This window comes from Nelumbo lutea, chromosome 3, assembly GCF_056320005.1.
Source record: "Nelumbo lutea isolate HS-2025 chromosome 3, American lotus-T2T, whole genome shotgun sequence".
Taxonomy (NCBI): Eukaryota; Viridiplantae; Streptophyta; class Magnoliopsida; order Proteales; family Nelumbonaceae; genus Nelumbo; species Nelumbo lutea.
This window is the reverse complement of record NC_142686.1, coordinates 8,653,727-8,669,186: the sequence shown is the minus strand read 5'-3', so window position 1 is coordinate 8,669,186 and position 15,460 is coordinate 8,653,727. Positions and strand designations below refer to the sequence as shown.

General features: G+C 38.4%; 2 protein-coding genes and 1 long non-coding RNA gene across 3 annotated transcripts; all 3 read left to right on the top strand.

Moving 5' to 3' along the window:
- The first annotated feature begins 1,009 nt into the window (after positions 1–1,009).
- On the top strand, positions 1,010–4,499 carry LOC148862757 (uncharacterized). The gene is made up of 3 exons (XR_016109369.1): positions 1,010–1,155; positions 1,489–3,781; positions 4,082–4,499. It is a non-coding gene; the product is annotated as an uncharacterized LOC148862757 (long non-coding RNA).
- Positions 4,500–9,844: 5,345 nt separating this feature from the next.
- Positions 9,845–12,166, top strand: LOC148862756 (high affinity nitrate transporter 2.5-like). The gene is made up of 2 exons (XM_088979430.1): positions 9,845–11,444; positions 11,741–12,166. Exons 1-2 carry the CDS (start codon positions 10,279–10,281, stop codon positions 11,988–11,990), a joined length of 1,416 nt encoding a protein of 471 aa, XP_088835556.1. The 5' UTR covers positions 9,845–10,278; the 3' UTR covers positions 11,991–12,166.
- A 2,322-nt stretch (positions 12,167–14,488) lies between these two features.
- On the top strand, positions 14,489–14,971 carry LOC148862755 (putative pectinesterase/pectinesterase inhibitor 26). Its single transcript, XM_088974567.1, has one exon. It carries the CDS (start codon positions 14,489–14,491, stop codon positions 14,969–14,971), a length of 483 nt encoding a protein of 160 aa, XP_088830693.1.
- The last annotated feature ends 489 nt before the right edge of the window (positions 14,972–15,460 follow it).

Here is a 15,460-nt window from a genome sequence, read left to right as displayed (position 1 = left end):
AGTTAATATCGGAACAATTGCATATTTCCATGTCTGAGTTAAGCATCAGAATAATAGCATGGGCTGTTTGGAAGCTTTTTGCTCATGAGACATTACCCTACTCAATTCATTACATGTCCTTTTGATTAACGTACCATGATAACATGTCATGCAATATGTATAAGGACATCAAGACATGGATGTTACTTAATTTTGAATTGAGAGAATACTCCTTTGGAAAATGATTTATAAAACATCAAATTCAAATGCATACTTTTTCCTAATATTTAGCTATTATTAACCTTTTTTTGAAAAAACTTCATTTTTCAAATGGGTTTGATTATGATATGGAAAAGATATGATATCTAAAAAACTTATGACCAATCAACTGGAATCATAAATGTGATAATCAATCAGGTGTTATTTATCAAAATTCATGGATGGGTTTTGATTGGTCAAAACTCTTTTCATATCATGTCTTTCCCACACCATAAATTTTTCCTTTTCAAACACAGAAAAAAATAACATTTTTATGTGCAACCAAAGCAAGCTTTCACTAATTGTACTTGGCCAGTAGTGAATCATTTCACTTGTTTTAATTTTCTCTAATTGGATATGTATGGTGATCAATTCAATAACCCAAATCAATAACACCCAGTGCAGTGCTTGTGGGACCTAAATAATTTCTTCTGAAGGGAAGAAAAATATCTACTCAGGAGCATCATTCGCATAAAAGCGACGCGAAGGGATGAAATTTAAAGCTAGAAAATACACTTTAAAGTTTTAATGTGGTTACTGTTCTGAAGATTGCGTGAGCCATGATGTCACTTAGAATTTTTATTGAGAAGCAGCACATCACCTGTCCCGAATCAGGGACCTCGAATTGAAACAAACAGATTCTATTACAAAATTGACTACCCACCTTCCCTTGTTTTTTTTCCGGAATTAGTAGAAACCTTCCCTGCTATGGTACAAAAGAAATTAGATGTGTAATGACAATTAAATTCTTTGCCTCAAATACCAATTATCACATCTAGCTTAGCACGACCTCCCTCCAAATTAACAAACATAGACCCTGTGTTTGGTTTTAAGCCAAAATAGCCAAATATCATCCTATCTTTGAGGCAAATGCTATGGTACAGAATCTGCGTTGTAATGCAAGAATGCAATCCAAAGGTGAAACATCATATGGTTCACTTTTTTTTTTTTTTTTTTTTGCTTCATGGTGCAGTTTCAGTGAAAAGATAAGTAGATATGCGATGTCTTTAATGTAATTGGTTCACTTTTTTTTTTGCTTCATGGTGCAGTTTCTATAGTGTAATCACACTTTAACTTTGAAAATCAATTTATTCTTTATAAAAGAACTCTTCTATAAATTGATCTCTGGCTCTATTGGCTCATTCGGGATCTTCAACCCACAAGTTGTTCCCACATCCCTACCCCTTTGATGGCCATCTTCCTCTCAGTGATGATGCTTCTATTGTTTGATGAAATTGCACCTTCTAGCAGGATTCATAGGTCTCCGTTGATGGATCATTACTTCTACTGGTGGATTCAATACACATGTTCAGTCCCAAGCTTCAAGTGAAATTAGTGGTTCCACCAGCATCTAGCCCACAAGAACAACTTCTATTCATCGGCTCAAGGCCGAGTGAGTCATGTTTCTTGTAAATACCAACTTTGGAATCTTTATCTATATCTACATCGAAAAACTTCACTACGTGCTTATGTAGGAAACCCAAGGATCCCTCACTTACAATGTCTTGCAAGGTAAAGAAGGCGTGAAATCTTAGGAAAGCAAGTGATGATAAGCAACAATGCTCTAGCCACAAATACCAAACATACACAAGCACAACGAAGGATGCAAATCTTGCAACAACGAAGGGCCCAAGGCACTGTTACTGGTAGTACATGCCAGTCTACTAGGAACAAAAGCAACTTGCGAGGTCGTATTCGAGATGAAAGCTTTTAGTCTCGATGAGACTTTGGCCCCCCAAAATGCCGTCCATCTGTCGATATTGCAATGCTAAAATGTGGATTCAAGAAAGATCATCCTCAAGTTCAATGTCGAACCTTGTGTTTTACCTATATGCTGTTAAGCTAGTAAAGTCAATTTAGCCGGTCCTAGTGCCTGAAACACCTCCATTATTGTTTAAATTACCATAAGATTGGCTCTTTGCTGCCTAGCCCAGGAATGCCGCCAAAATTTGCTCAGCTGTATGTTTATGATACCCAACATGAGGTTGATAACTGGATATCAGCTATACAAGGAGAACACACTAGGGGATCCTTAAATCCTTCTGTTGTATAGGCTCTACAAGAAATACTAAATGAAATTAATCCTTATGTGAAAATCTTGCGAGCTGCCCAAGCAATGCTTTTAGAAAGTTGGCTTGCATATACAAATAACGATTCTTGATGATAGGAGTAAAGATAGAAGGCAATATAATATGCCTACATGTGATGAGGTTGTTGTTCTTATGCTTGGTGATGGTTCAAAAAACACAGGTACTCGTGACATAATTGTTCAAACATTAGATAATCACTTGCAAAGGATAAATGAGATGCACCCAAGTTATATGACATTACAATACCCACTTTTGTTCCCTTATGGTGAAGATGGTTGGAAGCTTAATATTCAACATGATGGTGTTTGGAATCAAAGAAGCAAGTTTCATTTTCTATTGCGCAGTTGGTCTTCTGTTATGGTATTAGAGTAGTAGATCCATCCCGCCTGTTTTCCTTGTTTTCTTCTCTCGATTTTTTCTATGTTCTTTAATGGCAAATACAAACGCAACCACCATGGCCGAGAGTGATCCAAGGTCTCCTTACTTTCTTCATCCATCAGACAATCCAGGGGTGGTGCTTGTTTCAGCGCCACTCATCAATGATAACTACTCGACTTGGAGGCGTGCAATGAAGAATGCTCTCCAGGCAAAAAACAAATTCTCCTTTGTAGATGGAAGTCTGCCATGTCCAGATTTGACCTCCAGTGATTGTCTAGCTTAGGTGAAATGCAATTCCATGGTGATCGGCTGGCTGTTCGATTCTGTGACCCGAGATCTCCATGAAAGCATAGCATACATTGAAATAGCTCAAGAAATCTGGAAAGATCTTGAGGATCGGTATTCACAGGGCAACGTTCTGAGAATCCACCAGTTGAAATGGGACATCGCGCTCTTGAATCAGGGTTCGATGAATGTAGTTGCATATTTTGCAAAACTGAAGGGTCTATGGGATGAGATGTATGCCCTCATTCCTTCACCTCTTTGCGTTTGTGGCACGGCCAAAGACTATGTGGCAGAAAGAGAATGCGAAAAGTTGCATTAGTTTCTCATGGGATTGAAGGACAACTTCAATTCTATTTGATCCAACATACTGGCTACTGAACCAGTTCCTGGAATCAATCGTGCTTATGCGCTGATCATCCAAGAAGAACGGCATCAATCAGTGGCTTCACATCGTACTGTTCAAAATCTTGAGGCTACAACCATGGTCGTCTAGTCCAAATCAGGGCATCACATGCAAGATCCTAATTCTCAGTCTCATAGAAAACTCTATTGTGATCATTGCAAAAAGAAAGGTCACACTAGGGACCGATGCTTCGAACTAGTGGGTTATCCCCCAAATTGGGATTGTAACAGGTCAAACATATCCAAGAAACAAAGTATGCTACCTGCTGCGGCACATGTTTCTACAACCGCAAACAATCTTGCTCCTATCTTTACACTGGATCAGTATAATCAGCTGTTGTCGCTCATTGGTCAAGGAAAGTTGCAAGCTAGCACTACTAATCTTGCTGGTATTGTCACTCATACCTCATCATCTTTAAATTCCATACACTGGATAATCAGACCACATGTCACCCTCCAATGTTAATCTCACTGCATGCTACTCTATAAATTCACCAAAGTTTGTTAGTTTGCCAGATGGATCCACATTACTTGTAACACATTAAGGTCCCTGCAAGATCACACCTCAACTCATTGTAGATCACGTTCTTTGTCTTCCTGATTTCCACTGCAATCTACTTTCGTTCATCAAATTAACCTCCCAACTGAATTGTGTAGTTACTTTCTACCCTGATTTTTGTATTTTATAGGACCTAGTCTCGAGGAAGGAGATCGAGAGGCGTAAGATGTGGAATGGATTATACTACCTTCACCCACCATCCACCTCACCCTCCAACTCAGCTCATAACTCCACCACCAACATTACCCCACTGTTGACATACATGCTATTGCATCAACGCTTAGGGCATGCATCCTCTCCTCGGGTCACCATCGTTTATGATCATTCTCCCAGTGATGCAGACCAGAACTGTGAAATTTACCACAAGGCAAAACTTACTAGACTTCCATTTCCAATTAGTACTACTCAGTCTATAGTACCTTTTGAATTGTTACATTGTGATATTTGGGGTCCATATAAAACGCTCTCCCGTAGTGGGGCACATTAATTTCTCACTATAGTGGATGATTGTACTCGCAGCACATGGGTTTAACTATGAAACATAAGGCAAATACTTTGGATTTCTTGGTTTCATTTTGTCACATGGTTAAGACACAACATAATGCTACTTTAAAGTACATCAGATCAGGTAATTGGTTTGAATTCTTGTTTGGACCCATGCAATAATTTTATTCACAAGCAGGGGATCATATATAAACGATCCCGTGTTGACACGCCCCAATAGAATGGTGTTGCAGAACGCAAATACTGACACTTGTTGGAGGTATCCTGTGCTCTCAGATTTCAAGCCAATCTTCCAATCACTATTTGGGGCGAGCGTATACTTATAATAGTCTATATCATAAATTACACCCCGACACCCAAACTTTAAGGAAAATCTCCAGTTGAAGTTTTGCTCAACAGATCTCCTTCTTATTCCCACTTTAAGGTTTTTGAGTGTTTATGTTTTGCTCGGGTAGCTCCACCTACTCATGATAAATTTGCCACATGAGCCCGAAAGTGCATATTTGTGGGATACCCATATGCCCAAAAAGGATACTACCTGTATGATCTAGAGTCCAAAACCATATTTGTATCTAGAGATGTGATTTTTTATGAAACCCAATTTCCTTTTAAGGACTGCCACCCTAATCCAATTCAGCCCGTTCCCTCACCTGTTATTCCTTCACCCTAGAAGGATGTTGAATCCACTATCATTTCACAACACTCCCATCATGATGCTCCACCTAAATACATCATAGATTAGCAACCTCGGCCGTCTCGTTCTAGGCGAGCACCATCCCATTTAAAGGACTACATCTGCTCCATACTCCCATCTTCACAACAGTCCCATGCCCTTACATCATCATTGATTGAACCCAAGAATTATACAGAATCATCTCAAGATCCAAAGTGGCAATAGGCCATGGCCGAAGAAATTGAAGCTCTTGAACGAAATAACACTTGGTCCATTGTTGATATCCAACTAGGAAAAAGAGCTATTGGTTCAAAATGGATTTACAAAATCAAACTAAAACTTGATGGTACTGTTGATCACTACAAGGCCCGCTTAGTGGCCCATGGATATACTCAAATTGAGGGGTTGGAATATCATGACACTTTTGCCCTTGTCGCCAAATTGGTAACCATGCGTTACTTGTTAGCAGTTGCGACAACTTGAGGTTGGTCTCTTCATCAAGTTGATGTCAACAATGCCTTCTTAAATGGTGATTTTCATGAGAAAGTCTATATGTGCATCCCGCAAGGATTTGATAAAAATAAGCCACACAAAGTTTGTTGCCTACAAAAGTCCTTATACGGGCTTAAGCAAGTGTCAAGGATGTGGCTTGAAAAATTCACTCTTGCCCTACAAGAATATGGCTTCTCACAATCCAAAGCTGACTATTCACTATTCACACTACAGAAATCAGATACCTTCATAGTAGTTTCGGTGTATGTTGATGATCTTATAATCATTAGTACTCATGAATCATGCATTCCAGAGCTGAAGGATTATCTACACTCATGCTTCATTCTCAAAGATTTGGGTCCTCTCTCTTATTTTTTTGGGCATTGAGGTTCAAAGATCTACATTGGGAATTTTCCCGAGTCAGCAGAAGTACATTCATGATATTCTACAAGAAACAAAGTGCTTAACTGTAGGCCTACTAAAATACCCATGGAGCAATTATCACCACTCCGTGACGACTCACCCATTACTTCAAGATCCTGGACAATATAGAAGACTTATGGGTCGACTTGTCTACTTACAAGTCACTAGACCAGAACTAAGCTTTGCAATCAGTACTTTGAGTCAGTTCCTTCACAAACCTCATCAGGTGAACATGGATACAGCTTTACGAGTCCTATGGTACTTGCAGGTCACAACATCTCATGGGCTATTTCTACCATCTACTTCTGACCTCACCCTCAAAGCTTTCTGCGATTCTGACTGGGCTTCATGCCCCACTACCCGACGATCAACCACAAGCTATATTACCATGCTAGGAGGATCTCTCCTATCTTGGAAAAGTAAAAAGCAGAGTGTGGTGTCTCGGTCATCTGCAGAGGCAAAGTATCGTGCAATGGTTGTAGCTACTTCAGAGTTATTGTGGCTCAAGCGTCTCCTCCATGATCTTGGAATCACCATCAAAGGTCCTATGCATCTCTATTGTGATGGTCAAGCGGCTCTCCACATCGCCAACAATCATGTATATCATGAACGAATCAAGTACATCGAAATCGACTATCACTTCATTCGCTAGCACATTGCAGACAACACAATTGCTACTCATCATATTTCCAACAAAGATCAGCCGGCAGACCTCCTCACCAAACCTCTTGGCCCTCTTCCATTTTCTACACTAGTAAGCAAGTTGGTCATCCAACCTACCCCTGAGAATTAGAAGGATATGCAAAACTGTAACTTATAGTCTTAGAATCCAAATGGTTCGAATTAGTTTACCCACGTGGACTTACTTCTTGACATCTAGAATGTTCCCTGACATTGTATATATTTCCATTGTCTTCCATATGCCAATACATGAAGTTTTTCTTCTAGTTTCATTTTTTGTTGCGCAGTTGATCTTCTGTTATATAATAACAAAATAAATAAAACATTTAACATAATTCATAACCCATTAATCATAGACTTCGCTAATTCTACTCCAAGTGTTAGGTTCTACAAACTAAATTACGGTACTTCGATTTTATTGATGTATTTTGTTGATTAACATTTACATCTTGTTTTTTTAGCTCCATTTGCATCTCTCTTCATTAAATAGATTTTGATACTGCTATTTTATTTCAACCGTTTCCCCATATTCCTTTTTCCTTATAATTTTTTTTCCCTTTTAATTGACTATGAATTCGATGTGAACACACAACACACGGGTCTTGTGAAGACTACTGAGCCCGCGTACATAATCGGGGGAATGAATGTCTAGCCTCTTTCTGCCCTGAAGGTAGGTGGAAGAAATTTTAACAGAATTCAAAGAATACGAACAAAGGAAAGAAAAACAATAATGTATTTATTATGTGATTGGAGAATCAATCATAAAGCATCCATAATTATTCATAGTTCAACGAACTCCAAGCCAAAATACTGACGCTCCAATTAACTGCGGCACGAGGGCGGCCCACATCTCAGCTATTAGGATGGAAGTTTTTCCGATTGGGCCCATTCTTGCCTCCCTCGAGAAGAGAACTACTCCATTGTTTCTAGCCATGCATACATTGCCATTTTCTGAAAAAAAAAGTGTAAAATATAAAGACCCCCTTTACTATGGGGTCAGTGACAAAGTCCTGGCTGTATATATATATATATATATTTTTTTTTTGCGATAAAGATTCCCCTGAACTTTAACCGTTAGATAAAATCTCTCTTCCGTTAATATTTTGTCAGTTAATTTTGAAAAATTTTTTATCCAACTGTAAAGTTTTTTAAATGTCTAAACTACCCTTTTTATATTGATCATTGTCTTCTCTATTGAAATTAGGTGAAATGGCATAAAAACAATGATTTTGAAACATTCAATGGAGAATATTAACGGAATAAAGGGGACACCTTTTATGACGAAGATGAGAAAAAGGATGAATTAGAAGACTTAACCAGAGGCAACATCAAGGCCATAATCATGGTATGTGAAGTGAAACTCAAAAAGAAGGAAAACAATTACTGACCCACCAGACCATATTTATATATTTTAACGTTTTCTAGGTTAACTAGGTTTTAAGAGAAAAAGGGCAAGAAAAAGAAAATAGAAAAAGTTTAGTGGGGTATTTTGGTAATTTAATGCTTTTCGTCATCTGACTTAACGAACAAGGGGGTCTTTGTCTAATGTCTAAAGTTCAGGGGGTCTTTGTCGAAAAAAAAAGTACAGGGGGGACTTTGTCACTAACCCCATAGTACAAGGGGGGTCTTTGTAATTTACCAAAAAACACCAGACCATTATTATTATTATTATTATTATTATTATTATTATTATTATTATTATTATTATTATTATTATTATTATTATTGTTTTCTGAAAGACCATAGAAGAACCAACCAACCACCACCCTAAATGATTCAAATGAAAAAAAAAAAAAAACATGGGGCCTTGGTCGCTGCCAACAAATAAGCCACTAAAGCTGTACAACAGGAACATCAACATCATCATGAATGACAAGTAGACTTGTTCATGGCCCGAGTTCGGTCAAGATTTGCCTTTATATTAATAAAACCAAGGTTTTAAAAATTGATTTGAAACCGAAATCATTCTAGCCATCGGTTTCTGGGTCAATGGTTTAATTGTCTGGTTTGAATAGATGGCCCATTTCAGATTTTCAACTTAAAAAATAAAAAGTAATTAAAATAAAAAATGGATAAAATTGTTGAATGGATCAGTGGTTTGATCACCCAGGTTAGTGGGTCGCTGACTAAATCAACAAATTTTGGCCAAGGACCGGGTTAAGGATGAAACAAAACTGGTTGCCTAGATGATTCACGGGCCGTATTGTCTAAACGCCTGGATCAACGGTGGTTTAAAAACATGAATAAAACATTTTCGTGCCCAAGCCTAAATCGGCCCTGAACATCGGGCCTAGATATTGAGCCAAAGTCCGAACCTAGCATGACCACTGGGCCTAAAATCTTAGAATCCAAGCCTGACCCTCGTATAAAATATGAAGCCTGATCAATAATTGGACAAAAAGATTTTTTTTCTATTTTTAATCAACAATGAAACTGATTTATTTTTATTAAATGACCTCAAAACCCATAATACTAAAAGATCTGACTTGAAAAAAAGAAGAGGCACAAAGAATGTTTAATTATACAAAATATTATCAGGTTGTGCTTAGATTCGATTGGAACCTGTTCAAATCCAAGAAGGAACAAATTGGGATCTGCTCCTCAAATAGAATGCGTTACAACGACCTTAGAGGCACACCCCACCATGCATTGAAAACATTTACCTTAAATAATAACACTTAAGCACAGGAGATGTTCCTAATGCATATGCCTGTGAGGCCGGTGTGAGACGCCATGTATGAGAAGCAGATCTGGTTTCACAATGAACAGGTCCAGGGCTGGTTGGTCTAATCGGATTACGTGGCACATGGACAAATCTGATGACAAGAGAGATAATCCAAACCGTTTACTGATATAGTGTCTTGTTGAAAGCAGATTCAAACCGTACCATTTGATCCATATACATCTCTGTCTTCACTCTTAATCACGGGTGGCACTTTGGTACTCCATTAGGCCACCCAACGCCTTTTCTGGATGCTTATGCATTTTATTTTATTTTTTCACTTTAATCTTTTTTTCTTTTGATGAATTTTTTTCACTTTAATCTTCTATAAGTACTTATATAAGGTAACTTACTTTTTCCCTGAACACATTAAATCTTCTCTCTCTTTAAACATCCATCATTCCGATCTACCACTCACCCTCATTCACACCATGATGGTTAATTGGAGACTGGGCTTGGGAGTTGGGCCTCCGTAATCATCCGGGTTTATTTTGCCAAGTGGCATTCAATTATAATATGATTCCATTGAATAATCTTTTCTTTTCATCTTTAATTTTTTGTTTGAACTTTGGAGTTAGAATTTCCCCACAGAGATAGTACACTAGATGAGTAGTAAAGTGGTAAGTGGTGACTAATAAATTCTTTCACCATCAATTTATAGGTTATTTATTGGTATTGGTGGTCGGACATGGAATCACGAATGACTGTTATTTCTTCGGCAATTTCATTCGATTGAGACCACCAAATAAAAATTTCTGGTTTTATTTAAAAATCCCAGCTATTTGATTCTCTCTCATTCTCTTCCGACTTCCAACTTCCGAGTAAACTTTTAATGGCTCAAACGGAATTGGACACATCCTGGACGGCGGGATGCAGAAGAAAAGAGTCTTTTTTCTTTCTTCCGGTTGATGCCGAACACAAGGCCACCGAACTAAGGTTGTTCTCTTTGGCGCCACCACATATGCGTGCATTCCACCTAACGTGGATCTCCCTCTTCTCTTGCTTCTTCTCAACTTTTGCCATACCTCCGCTCCTACCCATCATCCGTGATGATCTCAACCTCACCGACACCGACATCGGAAATGCTGGAATTGCATCCTTTGCCGGCGCCATCTTCTCTCGTCTAGCGATGGGACCTGCCTGTGACTTGATTGGCCCCCGCCTCGCATCTGCAACTATCTCTCTCCTGGTTGCGCCGATTGTCTTTTCCACCGCTCTTGCCTCATCGGCCGGAGCTTTCATCCTCCTCCGCTTCCTCATCGGATTGACGATAGCCAATTTCGTGTCCAACCAATTCTGGATGAGTTCAATGTTTTCAGGCAACGTCGTTGGGCTTGCCAATGGTATAGCCGCTGGGTGGGCCAACGTAGGCACCGGGGCTACCCAGATGTTAATGCCACTGATCTACTCCCTCATCACTCGCCTGGGCGTAGCTTCTTTTACTGCATGGCGTGTTGCTTTTATTGTCCCTGCTGTATTTCAAGCCATGACAGCACTGTTGGTGTTGGCATACGGCCAAGACTTACCGGATGGGAACTACAACCAGGTGATAAGGAATTCCATTAACAAGCCAAAAGGCAGTTTGTCTCAAGTTCTTTTTCATGGCCTCAAGAATTACAGAGGATGGATATTGGGGTTGACATATGGGTATTGTTTCGGGGTCGAGTTAACAGTTGATAACATAATCGCACAGTACTTCTATGACAGATTTGATCTGAAGATTCAGATTGCTGGCGCCGTTGCAGCAAGCTTTGGATTGGCAAATTTCGTGTCTAGACCAATTGGCGGAGTGATATCGGATACAACGGCGAAGAGGTTTGGGATGAGGGGAAGGTTGTGGAGCTTGTGGGTGGTTCAGACCGTAGCTGGGCTACTCTGCTTCCTACTTGGGCGTGTCAACTCGCTCTATGCTTCAATTATTGTGATGTGTGGATTCTCTTGCTTCGTCCAAGCTGCTTCCGGTCTGACGTTTGGGGTGGTTCCTTTCGTCTCCAAAAGGTGAGATCAGTTGCTATGTTTATAGAATTTAATTAATTTCATCCTACAAATTTAAAGCTGCAACCTTTAATGTCTGGCTGTCGGCTCCAAAAGGGTTTCCGGGGTATTCTCTCTGTAGTCTGAACCGCCGGCGGTGAAGTACTCCTCGTCTATTTGATTAATGATTATATATATTCCATCCAAGCCTAAGCCTAACCTGCAAATTAAAATGAAGCAGCAACAGGTGCATCAAGGCAGTCAATCAGTCTCATAATTATTATTGTTAACTAAGCTCGTTGAAACATGTGCCGCTGCAGGGCGTTGGGCGTAATTTCGGGGATGACCGGGAGTGGTGGAACTGTAGGTGCAGTGGTGACTCAGTTGTTGTTCTTTTCTGGCTCTACGTTTTCAACGGAAACCGGCATTTCTTTGATGGGTCTCATGATGATTGCCTGTACTCTTCCAATTACTTTGATATACTTCCCCCAGTGGGGTGGAATGTTTTATGGTCCATCTATAGATCCAGATTTTATGGAAGGAGCAGAGTATTATAATTTGCTGGAATAAGATTTCAATGCGGGAAACTATCAAAACGGGCTCCAACAAAAGCTAGGAAGATCTCTGGTACTGTAAATAAGTAATGATAAAATTTAAGGCAAAAATCTTTTTTTCTTCTTCGCTGATGCTCATCTTTATTTACAATATACCTACTGACGAGGAAGGTAAAGAGAGTATTTCATCTCTGTTAGCCCTCTTTTCTTATACTCATCAACCATTGGTGAATCTCTACTTTATACATTAGTTGTCATGTGAAAAGACTTTTAAACAATCAGACTGTGTCGCCCACCACTCCAATAAAGGAAGGATGTGGGGCAGTGTCCCTATCATGTAAAACGTTTTACACTTAAAAGTTACTGATAACGTTTTACACTGATGATGTTGATGACTGCGTCTGGAATCAATGTACCGATGACGTTTTATATTATTGAACCTTGAAAGTAATTATTGCTTTTTGAAAAACATATATGGGTGAAGAGCTTAAGTTTTACATCGATTAAATTAAAATTTACATAGATAATCGATGTAATTTTACTACTTTCCTTATATCAATTTTCAACTTAAAACTCTATTCCATCCAAACATACACAAAAGTAAACCGAAATAAAATTTTCTAAGTATACTTTTTTTCAAATGCAAATAAAATCGAAGCAATATAAATTTTTACACCTTTTTTAATTTATACTGATTCCAAATCAGCAGTAGGGGCACTATCATGCACCTATCTCTCTCTCTCTCACGAAGAACATCTAGCTAATTCATGCAATTTTGCTACACCTAAACAAAACTTGGAGACAAGACGAAGAATGAAAACAAAGACGTTCACCTGTTATTCCTCTATGGAGGAAAACGAGAATCAAAACTTAAGGGGCATTCTACAATGCTGATTGTTTTTTTGGTTGCCCGTTTCAAAAATAAATCGAAACCATCTGATGAGACTGTTTGTTTCTCAAAAACATAAAAATAAAAATTCTTGATTGTATATATATATATATATTTTTTTTTTTTCGAAATTAATTAAAATCCAAAAATATATAGTTAAATCTCTGATTCAAAAACATTTTTCACCCGGTTAATTTCTACATTAAAATTTTATTTTTGTTTTAAAATCATTATGTATTTTGATGATTCAAAAAACATGTATTATTTTTTACTTTTTCTGAAATAAAATTGACTTGTTTTTTCCTTTCAAAACATAGATAAGGTTAAGGAACATATATTTTCTTTTTTATTGATATGATAATTTGAAAAACAAATGAAAACAGAAACATTTATGTTATAAAACATCTCATTTACAAGTATAAGCTGTTCTTTCGATATGAATTAAACCCTACTGAGTAAGTGAGTAGCATGGGAGCAGATTTAATAGTGTCGGATGGCTATTTAAGCCATATGATCAATATGTCCAGTGGGGTTTGCCTGATATCACCCCAGCCATACTTCCAAACCTTCCAGTCAGCTACAAATTATTTTCGCTGTGTGTTTGCACTCAGCCGGTTGATTGGTTTTAAGTTTCTTCAGTATCTTGCAATTGCAATGTATTAATTAAAAACCCAGAACTGTTTTGGCTACTATTTTTTCGGTCAGCGGTTCTATCATCCGGTTAGAACTAAGGGGTTTTTTACTGTTTAGTTCATCCTAAAAAATCTTAGCTCTATCCATGGTTTTTAAAACTGATCTGGCGATTGAATCGGTCAGGAATCCGGTTATTGGGTTGAACGGTTGGCCCGTTCTGACAAAAAAAATTTTAAATTGAAAAATAGTTAAAACCATTTGAATGGTTTGAACGATTAACCAGATGGTTCAGCAGTTTGTTGGCCAAAATCAGTAGTTTTGGAGAAAAAAGCGATTTTGAAGAAAAATAGATGACCGGTTCCCGGTTTTTTTAATCCAACCGTCCAATCCGGTCTGGTTTTGAAAACCATGGCTCTACCCTATAATTAGAATAGGTGAGAGCTTGGAATTAATGCCAGGTTTTTGAAATTTTAAATTATTGTAGATTCTGTGGAATTCAGAATTCTGAGGTGGAGTACAATTTTAGCCAAAACTATTATTTCTAGGTCATTGATCAAGTCAACGGTTTTAACAAAAAAATGGGTTAAAAAGTATAAAACAAAACCAGGAACATGAGCAGTTTCTGGGTCAACGGTCTGACCACTAGGGTCAATGACAATTCGAAAAGCATGATATCATGTCTTTCCGGCATCATAGTCGAATCCAAAAAAGAGTCGGTCAGGCTTGCTACGATGTAGGCAATCCTTCCGCAAATACCATATTTTTGGTTATGAGAAGACGTTATTCTGTTAGAGTTTCAAAATCAGAGGTTCTCCCCAAAACAGCATATAAGAGAAAACTCATTAATTATATAAGAGAAAACTCCCTGATAGCTAGCCTGATAGAAACACCCAAATTAAATTAAGCAGAGAAAAGTGTTGAGAGAGAGAAATAAAGCAGAGAAAATGATATTCCAACGATACCTTACCTTGCCACTAGTACAAGTAGTAGTTATGGCAACCACCATTATCTGCCTGTCGACGAGAAGTGAAGCTGAAACCACGGCGGACATGTGCAAGGAAACCGACTACCCGGGCGTCTGCAGCACAGCTTTGCAGGACGTAAAGACAGGAGGTGGATTCGAGGATGCAACGAGTGTGGCCATCCAGGCCTCCATTACTCAAATAAACCAGGCAAAGAGCAAGGTGCTTAGTCTCATGAAGACCGAAACGGAGGAGGGAAAGTTGTTCCTGGATGTGTGCAGAGAAGTGTACCAAGACGCCTTGGATAACCTTACAGCATGTGACAGCGACCTCAAGGAGAAGTCCAGGGGTGGCTTGGAAGATAAACTCTCTTCTGCTCTCTCAGACATTGGCACTTGCGATGATACCTTAAATGAGACTACCAACCTTGCTAGCGCCCCCCCAGTTCTCAAATACAACGATGTCATAGAAAAGCTTGTCACCGACGCCTTGGCTTTGGCTAGTAAAATATAATTAATTAATTAATGCTTCAATGTTTGAATCCTTTTATCTCTCGATCGTTGAGGAGGATATTGAAGGTTCTGGTGAATTTAGCTAACAAAAACAGGAGAGAAAAGAGTGTCTTTATTTATAATTTTTGTTCGCAATTTTGTTTAATTTACTGTTGTTGCGCTCTCATGATCATGGTGAATCACAGTCACAGACCAGATCAAAACACTTGAGTTTCTTTTCATATTTTCTGGTGGTTAGCTAACAGACCACACGTTTTACTTTTACATCTAAATGATGCATGGAGAGCTATATCTTCCCGGTCGTTGAGGAAAAAAAACATAAATCAAAGTCAATTCGGGATTTCAAGAAACGAACTCGCTTGCCAAGTCTGTACCATTTATAAAAATGAGGATTTTACTTTCCTTTTTTATCTTCTACTATTTTTGTTTTTTCAGTATTTAACTATAATGAGGCCTTATTTCTATCCACCATAGTTTTTCCATAGATAAA

Bases quoted from the DNA above. Each gene is read 5' to 3' on its own strand.
- LOC148862756 (XM_088979430.1), top strand. From the start codon at position 10,279: ATGGCTCAAACGGAATTGGACACATCCTGGACGGCGGGATGCAGAAGA. The intron at 11,445-11,740 runs GTGAGATCAGTT...GTGCCGCTGCAG, and splicing joins GTTCCTTTCGTCTCCAAAAG to GGCGTTGGGCGTAATTTCGG.
- LOC148862755 (XM_088974567.1), top strand. From the start codon at position 14,489: ATGGCAACCACCATTATCTGCCTGTCGACGAGAAGTGAAGCTGAAACC.